Source organism: Sinohyriopsis cumingii, chromosome 7 (assembly GCF_028554795.1).
Source record: "Sinohyriopsis cumingii isolate HCF-2022 chromosome 7, ASM2855479v2, whole genome shotgun sequence".
In the NCBI taxonomy this organism is placed as follows: domain Eukaryota; kingdom Metazoa; phylum Mollusca; class Bivalvia; order Unionida; family Unionidae; genus Sinohyriopsis; species Sinohyriopsis cumingii.
In genome coordinates, this window is record NC_142967.1 from 105,293,016 (window position 1) to 105,312,756 (window position 19,741).

A 19,741-nucleotide genomic window follows, 5' to 3' on the forward strand; every position below is an offset into this window, starting at 1 on the left:
ATGCTACTTTTTTGCTGTCGAGTTTGTGGATGACGGTTAATGTTCAGCAATGCCTTTTCTTTACTAACCATTGCAATATTTCTGGCTTTATATTTTTATAGTTTTCTTTGGTAAATTAAGTATACACATCTCCAGTATGGCAGATGCAATGTATGTTGATAATACATTTGAAGACGATCCTTTTTACTGTATACTGCATGTACATAGTAAGGTGATATTGTTACCAATTTGTGGACTGTTTTCAATTCATGCACATTCTAGAATAATTCATGAACCTTTTGATGAACTTTCATGAATGGTTCTTGAACCAAGTTCATGAACAGTTCATTCATTATTCATGATCATTTCATAGGGGCGTGACACTTGCAGCTAGGGGAACACATAAAGCTTCTGCAGCCTTGGGTAACCTTGCAGTGAATGAATAAACTTGAACAATGGAATTAAACTTAATGTTTTGGCGGAACAGATTTGTTTTCCACTGCATTGCAACTATAAGATTGCATTATTTAATCATTAAATATGCAGATTACTTCATTGGAATGAAGTAAAACTTTGCAATATATTATGATAATTTGGTCCACCAGGAGCAGTTGAGTCTAAAATGCATTTTTGGACAGGGGCCTTCGGACTCCCACACCCCCCCCCACACACACACATTTTCAGGGGGTTTTATGGAAGTGGGGAAAACACAATCATGTCTGATTTTTGAAACCCCAGATGCTTGTAGCAAGAAATCTCTGCAAGCTTGCAACAAGCTAGTAACAAGCTTGCACAAGCTTGTGTATACTTATTGTACTAGGTAAATAAACAACAAGCTTGCGCATGCTTGTGCAAGCTTAAGCTTTTGCAAGGTTGTGGATCCTTATGACACTTTTGTTAAATAAGCTTGCGCAAGCTTGCTGCAATGTTCCAAATACAAGCTTGCCGCAAGCTTTATAAATAAGCTTGCGCAAGCTTGCTGCAATGTTCCAAATACAAGCTTGCCGCAAGCTTTATAAATAAGCTTGCTGCAATGTTCCAAATACAAGCTTGCGGCAAGCTTTATAAATAAGCTTGCTGCAATGTTCCAAATACAAGCTTGCCGCAAGCTTTATAAATAAGCTTGTGGCAAGCTTGCTGCAAGCTTTAAAACAAGCTTGCAATTTTGGTTTGGGTATGCCTAGCAAATTGAAGTGATTTGTGCATAATTGTTCAAGAATGGATTTTCAGAAAAAAAATCTTTGCATTAAAATTTTAAACAATATGTACAAAGCTGAAATATGAGTGTTATGATCTGAAAATGTAACTAGGTCATTTACATATGTATACAGTAAGTCGAACAAATTTCATTTGTAGTCACTGAGTTTTTCTGCACTATTTGGTTTTTGCTAACAAGCTTATCATGTTGGATGACTGTAAGGTTAGAATAATATACAAGCTAAACCAAATTAAAATGAAGCTGTTGCAAACAATACGAGTGTAAGAAGAATAGATTTAGCAACCATAAAAATAGATTAGTGGGAGATTAGTAAGAAAAAGCAACACTATCCATATATGAAAAAGTAAAAATAGTGAGTACAAAATGCATGACAAATAAGGTCTACTATAAAAAGGGCCATAATCCTGTTAAATTTTGCAACAAATCTTGATTGAGATCTCACCAAATAAGATGTGCCAGTACCAAATACGAGATGCATTTATTTCCTCATCTTAAATCATCACAATATGTAATCTGGGTCTGTCACCAATAAAGCTGAACAAGGGCAACAACCCTGTCATTCACACTGCTGGATACAACTAAAACATTAATTACATTGTAGATATGCAACATATCAAATGTTTGTATCATGATTTTAGTAAACTACTAAGATAAAACAGATTTAAAAAATAGTATGTACCAACATACAGACATAAGCAGAATTCATGACTTCCCCATCGTAAGCAGTAGGAATAGAAAAAGCAAATTTGTCATAAAAGATTTTGCAGGCATCATTGATTAACACTTCCATATAATTGTTGACATAGGTGTTGTATGTCACTTTCTTTTTGCCATTACCATCCAGATATGGAGGTTTTTTGAAGTGTGAATCTCCAAAAATAAATTTTACCACCAAGACTTTAGCAACAAACATGAACTTGCAATTTTTGTCATCTGTAACTGTGTAACAATCAGATTATTTTGTGTTTGAGGCAAAATAGGCTCCTTGTCTAAAAAGGGCACCACATGTTCTCTGGTCATACGAAAGTCAATGTTACTGTGACAAATGAGATCCACAGCGTCTGGTGTTGTTCCATGGTACAGATGCATCGCACTATGCAGGCCATATTCCTCCTGCCTTAATTTCCATCTCTTTCTTTTGCCAAGAAGAAAGCAAATAATAAATATATTTTCTTTATGTAAAAAATATTTTATTCTTTCAAAATAATGGGCCTACATAGTTGCATATTCCAAACTTTAAGAAAAACTTCTCCTCTTTTTCCCTAGAAACAAAAGACTAAAGAATTAAATCCACAAAAATTATTGTATAGGAAAATATATACCACCTAATAGTAATGGGCCTAACTACTCCATAATTGCCAAAACTTAATGAATGCATCATTTGAAGCACATATTTTGATGTAACGGAGAGTGCTTTAGACCATTCAGCCACTCGGGGCTCCGGGCAGTAACTGAAGTTTGACATAATTGAGTTACTGATTGTTAGTTTTCCTAGTCTGTTCAGATACACCTCAATCCTTCTCAGACAATTTAATTGCCGTGCAGCCTTCTTACATATATTTGATATATGAGTACTAAAATTATGCTTAAGTAGTAACACCTAGTACAGAGGTGCATAATCCCCGGCCCGTGGGCCGGATCCAGCCCGCAAATGTGTTCTGTCGGGTCCTCAGGGCAAATTTAAACAACACAGAAATCTGGCCCATGAACAGCAATTTGTTTGCGGCACTCATTGGTCTTAGAAATGCAATCTGGCCCTTGGCTGAAAAAGGTTGTGCACCTCTGAACATTAGTTTAATCTCATCATCTCATGTTATTGCAATACTATCTAAATTAAATGTAGTGAGTTTTGGTACCAACAGCAAAAGCTTGAGTTTTTTTCCAGGTTGCATTTTATTTACAGACAACCATCTAATTAGGGACATGCTATCTTCTTGTAGAGATTTAATAAATTTTGCCAAGGATTTATCAATGCCATCTCACCTCTGTCTGCGTGGGTTCGAATCTTGGATTCAGCTAATGTGGGTATGTGAGAAAGCTTGCCAGTAGCTTCTCATGGGTCAGTGGTTCTTTCCGAGGTTTTCCCGGGTTCTTCCTCCACCATTAATACTGGCTGCCATGTATAGCCTATCGTGTGCTGAAAAATGGCATTAAACCCTACAACAACAACAACAACAGTTACTGCCCATTAACTTGGCATTTTTGTGATGAGAATAATACAAACAAAATCAAGAGATTATTCAAGGACAAACACTCCATTACATTTATGACGATTTTTATTGTTCCTATGACTATTTATTGGAAAAATCTACATTACCATTGCTTAAATCTAGGAGGATGAAAATCAAACTTTTAAAAAGTCCTTTGTTTTTACAAGACCTAGTTATTATAAAAAATAATTCATATAACTTCAGATATACAAATATTGCTAATATTCCCAGGCTATGGACACCAACGTATGGTAGGAATTCTTTCAGATATGAGGTGGCTAGAGTGTGTAACTCTGCCAAATGAGGCTAGGAATATAGTCACATTTACTCCAGATCAAATCTTACATTAATAGATTGTGTAGTGTTCATGCACTGCTTGTAACCTCCAGATGATGATGGCTCATGGCTGAGGGTACTAAATATAATGGATATGTTGCTTTGATTGTGTACTAAGACTGCTTATTGATAATATTTCCAGATGTACGTTATCAACTTTTTCTAAGAAGAAACTGACTTTTGCTGGCTAACCAACAATGAATTAATGTAGTAAAATAAAATTTAGTAATATGAGCCTGACCTGAATAGGTTTCTAGGCCATTGAACAATCTTTCCAGTTTGTACACATTTAGTAAAATTTTGAATTTGGCTTTGTTTGAAACCAAAACGAGATCAATTTAGAAGGAAAAAAACACTATTTGATACTAGCAAGGTACACATGTTGATGTGCATATGTAGTTGACTTCATTGTATTTCATGTTATTATATCAGTTTTTCTTATACTTTACATCTGGTCACAAAATGTTCCCCTTTCACCTGCAAAATCAGGGATTTCATGTCACTGTTAGGGGATAGGGTACCCCACTTGCCATGTGGTGCTTTGGTTATTGTTATGTATGAGATGATCAACCATGGTGATATATTGCCCAGAACAAGTAAATAGTAGAAAAAAATATGAAATTAATGGATAGAATAACAGAGATCTGAGCAGAGATATAGAATAGAACAACATATGTCAAATATAAAAATTTAATCAATTACATAAACAAAATTGAATTGAACACGACATTTGGAATGATACAGTTTCTTTCAGAAATGGAATTAAAAATTTTATACCAAATGCAACTAGCCATTCTTTTATACCGATTAAACAAATTTCATCACAGAATTGAGTGAATTGTCAAGCTCATTTGTAGGGTTTGGGATCACTCAAAGGTGCAGGATGGGTGTTTTGGACCATGGGTTAACGTGGTTCACTTTATGTTATCATGTGTGTATCATATATTGAGGATTTATGTTGATTTGGTTTGGTAGTGTCCATGCCCGTGTGTGTACTCCATCAGTGGACTATAGTTTATCATCGAATGGGCATAGTCCTTTTATGGTTAATGAGCATTGTAGATATTTTGTGCTGTTGCGAGTGGAAAGTTATCATGGAGTAGTGTTGGATATGTCCATGTAGTGCTTGTGTGTAATGATGTGGCGATATGGGAGTTGACTGGTCTTGCTTTTACACTTTTAGCTTTTTCATGATGACCATCGAGGGTGATGCAATACATTTTGGCTAAGATCCATGCCAATCCTGACTCTTAATAATCTTTGATGCGACATTGGATAAATGACCATGCAACATCGATGATGTGACTAAAATCGTCACTGCGATAAACTATCAATGATTTGAATTTCATCCATGTGTCAATGCTCTTTTAATCCATGGCTTGCACAAAATGAAAGTTGAGAGGTACTCCAAGTTTGATGGCTGTGTTCCCTTAGTTCTGCATCGACAGTAGTTTATAGAATGCATTGTATGAATTCCTTATTGACTCCTTGCTGAAGCATGTGGGGCCGATTGTAAATAAATCCTTTGTCGATGCCTCCGTATACTTTTTAATTGCATCTTAGTGGTTGGTGGCAATGGAGACATTGTGGACAACTCTGTTCCTGCCCACGTGATTTTAGCACGTTGTTGTTGTAGGGCTTGTGGATAGATTTTGGGTATTTTTTTCTCGATATCAGCTTGATATGATCAACTCATGATCTCATGCTGAAGTCAAAGGAGTCTGAAAGGTTTAGCAGGTTTTCCTGAGTGCCTTGTACTTGTCTAGCAGTTGATTCATGCACTACTGCGTGGTGATGATTTCTCACTCAGTCAGCGTTTTGTACTTGCTGATGAGCTTACGACAAAAAGTGCTTTTTGGCATTCCCTTTAGGACTCCTCTGACTTGTCTGATCAACTCATGCAGAGATGCATTTGACCTTGGATACAGCACTTTGTTGCTGACACTGTTTTCCAGAATCCTGCCACTTTCAGCAATTGAGCATGCCCATGATACGAAAAACAATATCATTTCATAGGATAAAATCTTTTCCTGGATATACCACTACTTCACGCAAAATTGTATACTCCACTGGTACTAGAGAAGCTTTTAGTCTATCCTTGCACTGATATATATATATATATATATATATATATATATATATATATATATATATATATATATATATATATATATATATATATATATATATGTATGGATGGTATGGTCCCTCTATTGTTTATATAACTGATTGTTGTTTTTGTCTGGTCGGACACAAGTATTTGATCTTGTATATATATATAGTCCGTTGACTGTTTCTTTATTTGCTTGTTATGTTGTTATGTTTGCCTGATCAGAGACAAACTTTTTATATCATGTGTGTATATATGTATATATATATATATATATATATATATATATATATATATATATATATATATATATATATATATATATATATATATAGTCAGTCTTCTGGATCAAATAAGTGTGTGTGTTTACCTAAAGACAGCACGGAAAAGTGAAACAAGGAATTCTTGGGAGAGTATTATGCACATCATAATGCCCTCATCAAGCGGGGGAGTCCAGGACTTAAACCCTGCCTTGGTTGTCAAGAAGGCATTCAAGGTCAGTTGCACGTATGTCAGAATTGTGGTGGCCAAAATATAAGAGTGATTAAATATTACTATGAGAAATCGAGAACTACTCACTGACTCAAAAACATTCAGGGGTGTTCTATAAGTTTCTGGCAGGAATTAAGCTTGATGCAATTGCGTGAGGAAACGACGTGGAGAGTGCATCCCGTACAGACCTGGCCATTCCTTAAGCAGTACAGTAGTGACAAGATTTTCAAGATGGCTGCCATGATGACTATACTGAATTTCCCTGAGGCATCATTTTATTTTATGACCAATTAGGATAGATGTGTTATTAAAGTTACATGGCAATCATAGTAGTTTAGTAGCAGTAGTGATAACATACTTGTGCTAAAAAAAATGGCCAATATATAAGCTTTTCAGGTCTATGAAAGCAGAACTGAAAGAGAAAGACACCACAACATAAAACAAAACCTATATGAAACAAAAACAAAAAAAAACCAAAACAGTAACAACCCAGAAAAGATGGTCATGTTGCTAAGTTTTGTTTTCTGTTAAATTTATCCACTGATCAAATTTCAAGAACATTCCCACATGGGTTTGGTTTTGCTATCCTTGGTTATGGTACTGCAAAGTTTCATGACTTGAGTAAGTAAGAAAATCACCTTAAAAGATTTCATTCCTCTCAATATAAGCTGGTCTACTGAGTCTAATAAAAAAATTATTCATGAAATGACAAATCAGGATGGTAATAAGCTCACTTAATAGAGGTAAATTTACTGTAGTCTCAGTGCTAGATATGTGATATGCCAGACATGTGATCAGAATGGTGCTGCTTCAAATCTTACACAGATAAAGCCAGATCAGCCGCTTTGTTGTGTCTCTGGGCAAAACAGTTACTTCCAAATGCCTTAACTGACACAATGTAAACTTTCATGGCAACAACAACCAGATCACTAAATGACTTTTGCTTCAATCTGCCTCAGCATCAAAATATGATGCTTTATTTATGGAAAGTTTCTTACATCAATAGGAAAATAAAGTGCAAAATCATACCAATTTTGAAATGATCATAGGACAAAGCTTTGAAATAAAAGATTAAAAAATCTGTGCATAAACTAGACTTCAATATTATGCTTGGACATGTATATACCAGCTCACCTTATTCACAAATGCAGATAGAACTCATAAAACAAATTCATTGGAGAGTGTGTGATAAGACAAATTAAAACATCAAGTATAATGAAGATTTGTTAAAAAGTACAGTATTTGGGGTGATAAGTTCAGAAAACCTTATGCCAGAGCATCAAGATTTGCAGAGGGCATTCATTATAAACGTATTCAAAACTCTTTTTAGTTTAAGTTGTAACATGTTTGATCATTTTAAATAAAATACACAATCTAAAGTGTTAAAATGTTTAGCCACAGGTGCAAGACCATTCCTTTTAACATACAAGGATAGCATTCATAATCTTACTGTTCCAATATTTTGGCTACAGTATATTATACTAGTAGGTTTTCCTAAAATGTTTGGTTAGAATCTGCTTGTCAATATATCATCATTATCATTAATTAATTAATGAATTAACATAATTGCAAAAGCTCTTCATGATTTGAGCATGCATGCCAAGTCTGACGATAATGGGTTGAGAAATGCCAAGCTGCCTTTCTTAACCTGTTATCATCAGACTTGGCATATATGGTGGTAATACACTTGGAAAATCACCATCTCATTCACAAGAATAGATATCTATTGCAAATAGTGATTCAGGATATTGATATTCCAGTTTTAATATCTAACTTGAACAAAGTCACCTCGATAATTAAGGCAACAAGTTGTCTAGCAAGACATTGGTTTAAAGATTTTGTTGGATTTAACAGCACTTTTAACAAATTAATGGCTATATCATACGAATGAATTCAAGCTAAGTGTTCCAAGGACAAAGTACAACTGACTTGGACTGGCTTAGGTGCTTATCAAAGCTGTAACCCTCTACAAACTAAGCTACCATGGCTTGCCAATATTTGAAGACTGATATTAAAATTCATCAGAACTTATCAGCTATTGAATTAAAAAAATTGGTTAGGGACATTTCCTATGATTTTTGTGGAATGTTACCAGATCATCAAGGAATTTGTTCAATATGGTTCACGTACTGTGACACCAAAACGTTTCAGACAGCATAGTTCTTGTCATGTGACATCCAAATGAACAAGCAGAGCTGTGAACACTTTGTTATAGTTAACACTGTTGGCACTAAAATATGTATCACGAAAAGGTCACTTTGGGGGACCCTCTTAGGGAAGCTTTCTTGCAAATATGTCAAATTTGGTGAAATATTTCTGATATATTTTGCATACAAGCAGTTTTTGGTCTCTACAGTAATATAAAGCACGCCATAATCCCTAATGAAATTAAAAGTAAAGTTACAGTCACGCAAACTGAATAAGCCCTTCAGACGCTCCAAGAAATGGCTAAGAGGCAAATTTGGTGAAACAACTGCAGAGATTTATTATTTTAGGTCTGCAAGTATCATGCTAATGCTGAAGAACATAAAAACAGCATGTCCCCCACCTGTTATAGGATAAAGAAGAGGGTGCAGGGATGGGGATTTGTTTTCATTTTAAAAAATGCAATTTTAATATGATTCTACCTATTTTGAAATATAATAAAGAATGGTGACTGGGATCTGAAACCACATCTTTATCAACTTCTAATAACACACTATTTTGTGATTTACATTATTACATGATTCCTTTGAGCAATGATGATAATTCATTATTTGCACTGTCCTGTCATGATCTCAGTGACCTTTATGTGACACCATAACAGCTGGTGTGATGTAGCTGAGATGGCCTTTTCACCATTCTGACAAAAATTTCATTTCAAAGATATTTTGCACTGAATCACAATAATAAACAATTATCCACCTTCATACTGGTCAATACAATTTATATAAGATTTCATATCATCAATTCATACTTTGCTTTCTAAACCAGAAAAGTCTATACAATAATCATTTACCTTGGATAATACAGGTAAAGAGACTGAAAATATCCCTTGTGTGTCAGAAATGTTCATCAAAATTGTATAATGTTGTAATCATAACACAATTATGAGGGACAGAAATCTAAAACTGATCTTAAATGAAACAATTATATACAATGACAACAATACTATGCAGAATAGAATGATTACAGATCAATATAAAGCAATTAGAACAGACAAAATAAAAAAACTTTCATCACTGATTTTTGCAATAGTTATTTTTTCACCATGATTAATGGACCTAAAGAGCAATTATGAACATGTTATTTTCACCAAATTAATAAAAAGGAGGCAAAGATTTTGATATTATCAATGCTTGTTATGATAACAATATTAGCCCATATATCAGGATATTTAAAGTATTTCCCAGTCTATTTCATACTCTTGCTTTTGTACATTTGCTTGACTAGTCATCAGTTGACTACAATTGGGTCAGCTGAAGAGAAACAAATCTGGCTAGAATTAAACATTTTTTTGTAAGGTTCAAAATTCTGCCTATGCTTAATTGTGACATTCTGCATAAATTGAACAGAACAGAGAATAATGAAATTTAAAGATGTTCTCTGCAAAGATGCTTATTTTAAACTGCATGCTTCACTCAAATTATTAATTTTACTTGGAGGTTTTAAAGCTTGAATAATGTGCCAAAGGGTATCAGAAATACTGTGGCTATAACATATACCATAATCAACTTATGATTTACTATACTGATTTTATAAGAGGAAAACCTATGTATTCTTTGCATTACCCTTCAGCTGCATTGTTCTAAATTCTCTTTTATATAAAGTTGACTCTATGGGGCCAATTACAATTTTTGGCTCGGTGGGGCTTTCAGTTTACCTAGATTGATTATTATCTGTTAAGAACGAAAAATGTGATTAGGTCTGCTGCCAAGACAAGTCAATGTTCTTATGTTTTAACAAAACCTGACTAACCAATACATTTTTAAAATAGATACATGTCATAATAAAGATTTAATTACATTTATGTTTGGCTCTATTTTACTATGCACGGTTTCAGCCTGTTCACAAACCACTGGCTGGCCAAATGCTCTGATTTAGTCAAATTTTATAGGTTTTGCTTTGCTGTAAACTTACATTTGGGACCAAGCATTTTTGAAACAAGCTTCAAAGTATATTTTTTTTTACTGCATTGAAGAAGAAAAATGATACAGTGTAAATTCAATTACTGAGGCTTTGGACTTGAAAACTTTCAATGTATATTATACATTAAAAAAATATGATGACAAAAAGTTAATAGTACAATTGATTATGGTACTAATTATCTGAACATGTTATAAATCAGGCATTTCCCATCATTTATGACTGCAGTTTCAAACAAATTCTGAAATGGTGAAACAAATGTGCATGTCAAAATATCCAAATAAAATACCCATTTCTGATCCAGAAGAATTTGTATAAATATTTGAATAAAAAAAAGCACTGGAGCTATCATTTATAGTTGCATCACAAAAGGCCCTGCTCTCTACAATTTGCTGAAAAGAACTTTTGCAGGAAAACAAGTCTTAAGATGGGCATTCAAGATTGCTTCAGTACCATGCAGCATAATTTTGGCAGAAATGCAAAATTCCTAAATACAGAGCAAAGTTAGGCAGATGGAAAATAAGGCACCGTAATGTTTTTGAATGATAATGTGCAAAACCTAAACTCATTCAAAATCTCATAAATATGATGGCACATGACAAACTATGTTGAAATGCAACAAAGTCAAATAAAATTATGTTTGGGAATTAAAGTCAGGATGATTTGCAGTCAGGGGCAATAATTCATGAAAATAAGTTCATGATATACTGGAAATGAAAATCAATCAAGATGTCATCAATCAGTCTGAAGCCACATTCCAAATCGACTTGAAATACAAGTTTTGGTGGAGTTGTCTTGTGCTAACCAATGTCACAATGATGAGCAATCAGGTGGCTAACTCTTGGGAACTAGACTAAAGGGTACATGGAAAGTCTGAGACAATGTTCATATCAAACTGCTCCTGACTGATTCTTAATCAGTGCTACTTGCAAACAACAGCCAGTATGAATATATAATGTTAATTGTCATGGGCTTCAATTCTATCCAGAATGGAGATGATTGGAAAAAAAACACACATAAATGGCACATTTAGGTCCATAAAACAATGTATACACCAAATTAGAGTATTCTGAATTATTCGGATGTTATGCTGCTTCCATTTGTCTGCTGTTGTGGCAATTTAATAATGACGGAAAAAGGGCTGTAACTCTGTCAAAAGTTTGAGCTGAAAGACAAAATATTTGAATGTCACATGTATATCAAACAGCCAATTCACCTACCATGTGGCATCCATTTTTATGAGGATAGGTTGCAGAGCTTTTTCTGGTTACAAGTAACACCCCATTTGAAGATACAAACTAATTGTCAAGGGCCATATCTCTAACCAAAATGAAGTTGACGAGATAAAACTCATGTAAGACAAATTTTAGCATATGAGACAATGTATTCATGAAATTGCATCTAAATATGTTGCATGGTTCCTAAACTATTCTGGTTACAATGCTGCATGTAGGGGAAATGTAACATGGATGGGAAAAGGGAAATAACTCTGCCAAAAAGGACCTCAAAAGATGAACATTTAAAAGGCACATTACATGCATTAGGTAATTCACCTAACAAATTACAATCAATTATAATCAAGGATTATTAAGCTATACTGGTGACCATAAGTGTGAATAGACAAACATTATGTGAAATATTCTCTTTCAAAACACTTGGGAACAAAAACCTTTCAATTTGGTTGCAAATTGCTGCATCTAACAAAATGCTACAAGTATGTCCTATACTGTCCATAGACTTGAAGGGACTGATGCTTTAGAGTGGCCACGTGGTCTAAAGCACTCACCATTATGGACCACTGCCATGTCACCTCTTTCTGCGTGGGATCAAGTCTCAGGCTCGGCCAATATTGGTATGTGAGAAAGCTTGCCAGTAGCTTCTCATGGGTCATGGTTCTTTCCCAGGTTCTACCTGGTTCTTCCTCCACCGTTTATACTAGCTACCATGTATAGTCTATCTTGTGCTGAAAAATGGCATTAAACCCTATACAGGGTTCATACAGGGTTTAATAATGAAATGACACTGGGTCATCAAAAGAAAGAGACCAGGAAAACTCAACTACATCCAAATCTAACAACCCTGGACAATTTTATTTGTGATTATGGAAAGAAATTGAAATGTTTGGGTTTATTTCCATTTTCAAAGACTTTTAAAGACCTCAGGGTAATCTGCTCAATTTTCCCAAACTTTCAAGGCCTTGAAAATGCTACCTCATTTGTCCCAAACTGTCAAAGACCTTCAAAGACCATAAGAACCCTGCTATAACAACAACAAGAACAATAACTGATGCTCTACTGTCTAAAAAGAATTTCCAGGAATGCAAAATGTGACTATGTGTTCCTTTTAACCTCTGAGTGTTGAAATTATTCCTAATATACTTGAGCAATTAACCACTGAAATTGAAGCCATTTACATTTCGGACAAACTAAACAACATTTGAAGACTTTCGTGAAAACCCCATTTTGGCATGACCATCCATTTATGTGAATCAGTGACAAGATTTTCAACATGTTCATTGTGGCAGCCACATTTGCGTTCAAGACCAATCCATTTTCAATCAGGATCAACTAGATATTATAACTAGTGTTCTGGTTCAAAACCCTTGTCAATATGACTCTCCATTTAAACAGAAGAATGGCAACAAGAAGATTCTCCATGTGGCTGTAACAGCCACCATGCTGGATGTCAGATCATAACCATTTTAATTTCGAGCCAACTAGACATCACAGGAAGTCTCTGAATAGTTGATATGACTTTCCATCTAGGCATAGTAGTAATAACAATATTTTTGAAATTGCTGCCACAGTGGCCATATTGGACATCAGACCAGCACTATTTTTATTCAGGACCAACAAGACATCATAACAGGTCTTTTTATTGTAAAGTTCATCCTGACATGACCAAACATTCAGGAGGAGTAGTAGTAATAAAACTTTGTTTTTAATATGGCTACCATGGGAGCTATATTCAATACTTGAGCAGCACAATTTTCATTTAGGACAAATGAAACCTTAGGATGACCATGTATGTAAAGTTTCATGCCAATCCTCCATGCACTTTAGGAGATGTAACAATAGCAAACTTGTGCTAATGGACAGGCAGACATGGTATGATGAACATGTCATCCTATAAACTCTTGTTATCTATGACCAGTACAGCTAAAAGAAAAACACTGAAACTGTTCAGTCCTTTTACAGGGAGTCAATTAGGGATGCTTAACTATAGTATGGGAATTTGCCAAAATAACAACTGTGGATTTATGTGAATTATTATGTCAAAGAGAAGCAGAGCTATCTGTGTTCTTGCACTCAGTCAATTCCTGAATTTGTGTCCTATTACTTAAGAAACATATATCATATCAGGAAATTTGTATATCTGTAAGCTAACTGCCTTATCTATTTACACAAAGATCAACATGAAAACCATTACATATATATTAGTGATAAAAATAATGAAATAACAGCTTTTTCTGTGCTATCTCACAGCCTTTTAAAGTAAGGAAACCTTTATGAAATTCCACAAAATGGTTCTGAGGTTAACATTTGTAGTGGTAATTTGTATGCAAAAGTTTTCCTTCTTTAAGTCAATTATGCCCACTTCTGCAAAGAATATGTAATCTGAAGAAAAAAAATTGTCATTTTAGAAATTTCATCAAATTTTGCAAGAATTCTTACATAAGGCAGCTTTGGTAATTTTAATTGCAGATTCATGGCTAAATAGCAAATTCATCTGGCATACATATTAAGTTTAACTCCTTCTCTGCAACCTTCATCCAAATATATAAATGCAGGAGTGGGGGTGTACATCACTTTTAAAGATATATCCCATACATAAAAGCAGAATATAGTGAGACAAAAGACAATTATAGGCAAACTTATGATTGAGCAGGGTTAAGTCTCATCGAACCATTGGGGTAAACTGAACATTTTCTACCTAATCATCATACATTTTTGATTGATATGCAAATGCTTCCTGTCATGCATGTTAAATATGTGTCAACTATTCTATGAATGCATCATCTGTTTTATGTGGGGCAAAAATTCACCAAGCTATCTCTACAGTTATTGGATAAATATATAGGTATGTATGTTATTATACATGCAGGGAGTAAACATTTAACCAACCATTTAAAAACATTTTATTTTTATACCCACCATTATACATGCAAGTCATGATATATCATCATGTAATGATACATATTAAAACAAACACATGGGTGTCTGAATACACACTGCAAGAAATTCACACATTCATCTCTTATTGGACGTTAATTTGGCAACAGAATGCAAAGCTATGAAAAGTGCATAATGGAAACTGAATGAGTTAGTAATTTACAGTGAGGGATCAAACGTTAGTGATGTTATGCATCGCTTAAATAATTTTCCCTTTTTGTCAGGATTTTGTGAAAGTAAATAATTGTTTTTATGACACCCTTTGTTGAATGAACTTAAATGATATTTAGAAGTATGAGAGGAAACCCAAATGTGACATACACAAGGTTTTAATCCCTGTTACAACAAATACAGCAAGAATTTACATTGCAACTTAATAACAGAATAGATTAACTAACTCTAGAGCTTATTAAATGATTTCAATGTCAGTATCTTCCGAAATATTTTTAAAAAATACTAGAAGTGTCTGATGTTACCTGACATGTCAGGTTTAACCTGAAACTGTCTGATCAGACGCTCTGACAGGATAAATCTGGAGGGAAAATCATGTGATCAATGTTGATAAATGATAGAAACACTTCGATTATAAAAACAACCTGCTACAGAAAATGTCACAAATCATGTATGACAAGAGTGTGCAGATAAAACAAAAAATGGCTTCAATGTCCAAATACCTCAGACTCTTCTTTAAACATAATTACAACATGTATATAGTCACAAAATTGCATGAGTATATACATTTTATGAATTAATTTGTACAAAATCTTAATGTGTACATAAAATTGGTATTGCTAACATTATAATATAAAAAAAGCTATGCTTTGCTATGGCATTACTTTTACAAGAAATGTCATCATACATTTCACATAAGCAAGTTGATGAAAAACAAAATACTATGCAAATGCTGGTACATATTATCTAAAGCTCTCAAGACTGACATGTGTGTGTGTGTGTGTGTGTGTGTGTTGGTGTGTGATTTGGATTTTTAACATAGCTTTAACAATTTTTCAGTCATATCGCTACGATGTCTGCAGTGTGGCAGTTTATAGTGATGTCTAGCACTGGGGCATCATGCCGCAGACATGTAGCATGATTTCCCACCCAGTCACATTATCCTGATACCGGGCTGACCAGTCCTAACACTAACCTCTTAATGCTGAGCGCCAAGCGAGGCAGCTGTTAGTACCATTTTTGTAAGTCTAAATTGGTATGACTTGGCCGGGGATCGAACCCACGACCTCCCGCATCCAAGGCGGAGGCTCTAACCACTAGGCCACTGGAGCGGTCTCAAGACTGACATAATATCTTCAAACAGGAATGCAATAAGATTTACACAATAACTAGTATCAAAAGTAATTAGTCAAGCCTGTTTAAAGGTAATGATGATGTTATCTCTGTTCAGCAATTTCTTGACTATTTTACCAGGTTTCCTAGAACACCTTTACAGAAGAAATGAGTCTACACTGAGCAGCCACTTTACTTGCAAAGCAAATGGCCATATTCTGTACATTTCATTTTGATTGTTATGCAGCAAAACTGCCAGAAACCAGAAACTGATGGGACACACATTTTGGCTGTCATATAGGTAACCAGGATACAGAACTTTCTTTAGAATCAAAATAGGCATTATACATGTATGTAACCAGTCTGCAAAGGAAGTCAGGTTACAAAGGGACCTCTCATTTCCTTGGTATTTTTTATGATATAGCTTGCAGGGCATACTCTGATATTGCTGACATTTGCAATAAAAAGCAACCAACCAAAATCAATCATTCTTGATAATGGAATCACAGAAAACTATACTTTAAAATAGTCATAAAATACAAACAGATGAACATCCAATCTTTTGCAATTCTTACTGTTGATCAATTAACAAAATTTACAACCTTAAGCCACAGTGACTAATAGTGGTTAAAGTACTGGACATTTTACTAGAAGGATGCATGTTTGATTCCAACCATTGGAATAGCCTTGATTGGCTACTGCAGTATGTCCTTAGGCAAGGCACTTTACTCTCAAAGCATGGTATGATATTACTGCAAGAACCTGTAATTTTTAAAACTTTGTAAAAGTGAAAGTTCAGAATTTTTATGCAATAATAAGTTTGATTTAATATCAGCCAATCAGATATGACTGTATGGCATTTACACAGTACATTTATAGTATGTCAAGTTATAGGATCATGATACAAGTTTAATTTACAATACATGGTGAGGGCCGAGTGGTCTAAAGCGCTCACCGTTCCGGATCACTACCATCTCACCTCTGTCTGCGTGGGTTCGAGTCCAAGGCTCGGCTAGCATGGGAAAGCCTGCCAGTAGCTTCTCGTGGGTCGGTGGTTCTTCCCTGGGTTTTCCAGGGTTCTTCCTCCACCAGTTATACTGGCCGCCATGTATAGCCTATCCTGTGCTGAAAAATGGCGTTAAACCCAGAAAAACAACAACAACAACAACAATACATGGTCATACACATACCCTTCTTGGCATATATACTTCAAGTTTAATTTATGAAATATGTTTAAAAATAATTTCTGTTTAATTCCAGCTAGGAAGATGATAAAGACAATCAATTACTAAAAGTTTGTTCTAAAATTAATATATATATATATATATATATATATATATATATATATATATATATATATATATAATGGAAGCAAATAAATAATTGCAAGAATAAAGTAATCCAAATCAATATAACTGTGACATATACTGTGACATATAATCAGATGCTTCAGACTTTCAAACCCCCAAGCTAGTGATAATTAAGATGGGTTACTATTCTGATATTTAAATACAATGACAACGAATGAAACCTCATCACAATGACACAGAAAACAACATGCAATTTTTATTTGCAAATCAAAAGGGATCTCAATCAACTTTTCAATCAAATGTATTCCTTTGTCAATACTGAATATGTAGCCACTGTTGAACTCCAAAATGTAAAAAGTACAATTTTGGGTTTAACATTTGTTGCATATTGTAAAAGTAAAAAGCTCAATAGGTGTAAGGCAATAAATTCAGCTATTTGTTAAGACATACAAGTATCTCTCTTTACAGAGTTGGTCTAAAAGTACGCATCATAGAACTATATAGGCTTATATGTTCTCTTTTTCTTGAAAAGGTGATGCTTATGCATACAAGACAAACTAATCAAGTGTACTTTTTCCTATAAGACATATTACTCAAACTATTTAACTTTCTCTGTCTCGTACATCTGATTCTTGACAGGTCTTTACACATTTCAACAAATGTAAAATGAATCTCTTACGGCAAAATGTACATGGAGGAATATATTGGGAATACAATTAAATTCAAATAAATTAACACAAGTAATCACACAGCACTGGACATATATTGACAAAAATACAAATATGTTTAATGTTTAGTGCTATATCTGAATTATCCAGTTCCTTCTTTTCGGAGATCATCCTCTGTAATTCCTTTGGCAGCCAAATCATCCTTGACCTGTGACAGATAATATGGGTCATGGTAACCAAATCTGAAAGCAAACATATCAGCTGTGTAACCTAATAAAATATATTGAATTTTAATGCAAAATCATTTTTAGATTTAACAAAAAAAAGACAAAAACAGGATGATAATCTACAAATATCAATGGAACACCATAAATTGAAAGAAAGGCAAAAGATAGAAGGTGTTATCTCCCCTGACCATTAGGTCATTAATATATTCTTAACTGGTGCAGGGTTTACTCTTAACTGAACTTAACATTCTGATGAAAAAAATCCCCTCCAAGTAAACAGTGAGGAACTTTTATTAATATATGAGGGATTAAATAAAGAAATAAAGTGGGGTTTGAAAATGTAATGTACAAGCTTATGGTGTAAAATTTTTAGAAATTTGGAACCTCAAAACTGCTAATCCTAAAATAGACACCTCTGGTACTACTCGTTTCAAATGGTCATCTGAGTCACCTGTGTCAGAATCCTATGCAGAGCATAGCTTCTGTTTGTCATTGGAATCAATAATTGTGTGATACTTCCAAACTGGAGTTTTTACTTTCAGCTATTTTGAATAAGAACAGGATATGTTATATGTCATTTGTTATGTGCTTTATTTATTATTTTTACAGAGGTCAATTTTTATAAGCGTTTACAGGGCCAACGTGAAACAATGTCATTTACATGTTGACATGATAGCCTGAATTTCAAGTGAGTTAATCAGTCCAGTTTTGTTTTGGTGAGGGATTAAATGACATAGCATGACATTAGGGAAGATTTTTGACAAATGATAATCTGACATAATTAACATACGCATCTCAGAAGGGAAGTGTCTGTGAGAACTGATTGCAATCTGAGAGTGGGAGAAAATTGTGATACCTTGTACTTTACAAAATTGTTAAATGTTTGGAGATATAAGTGACACACTTTGACCTACTTGTTATGGAAAACTAGATGGTTGTTTGCAATGTCTATTACCAACTCACTGTGACATGTACTGGATGCTAATTATATCTGAAATGTAAATCACAATATTTCTGAAGATGATCATCTAACACTGACTGAAAGTTATTTTATTAATTATACACAGAAGACAAATAGAACTGAACAGTGTGTCCTATATCATAATTTTAAATTTTAGCTATGCATTAATGTTTATTGTTTATTTTTAGGCACTTGACCACATTTACTGTTTATTTTCAGGCACTATGTTTTCAGGTGCCAACTTCTTTTTTTTTTTCAAAAATAGTTTTTAATGCCTTGTAATACTGATGGATCATTTTAAAAGAATCTTTTTAATACATCTATGTTTTCAGCTGTAGTTCTTGAATGAAAAGACAAGACAACATTTTAACATCATTTTCAGAAAGGTGGAATGTCATGCTTTTCACTACAATTTCTTTATCAAAAATTGGGAGAACCTAGGTCTAATATAACAAAGACAATTTATTTAAACTCTATGCACCAAGAAAAAAGTCAATCATAAAGAACAAATAATATGTCATCCTTTATTAAGAAAAAAACAACAGTTCAAGTCATCAATATGAAAGAGATGATTGATACTGTCATTGTGATCTACCAAGACCTGCGTCCAGTCACATAATGGGCAATGCATAGGACTGTTTCACTGGA

At 34.1% G+C, this 19,741-nt stretch overlaps 1 protein-coding gene across 2 annotated transcripts in view; it reads right to left on the reverse strand.

The window, feature by feature from the left end:
- Positions 1 to 4,420: 4,420 nt before the first annotated feature.
- The window catches only part of LOC149795872 (uncharacterized), a 66,446-nt gene continuing 51,125 nt past the window's right edge, over positions 4,421 to 19,741 (reverse strand). For both annotated transcript variants that reach the window (XM_089965793.1, XM_089965794.1), the window contains one exon: positions 4,421 to 18,147. In XM_089965793.1, coding sequence (XP_089821919.1) covers positions 18,048 to 18,147 — 100 coding nt within the window. In that variant the 3' untranslated portion in view covers positions 4,421 to 18,047. The remainder of the gene's footprint in view (positions 18,148 to 19,741) is intronic.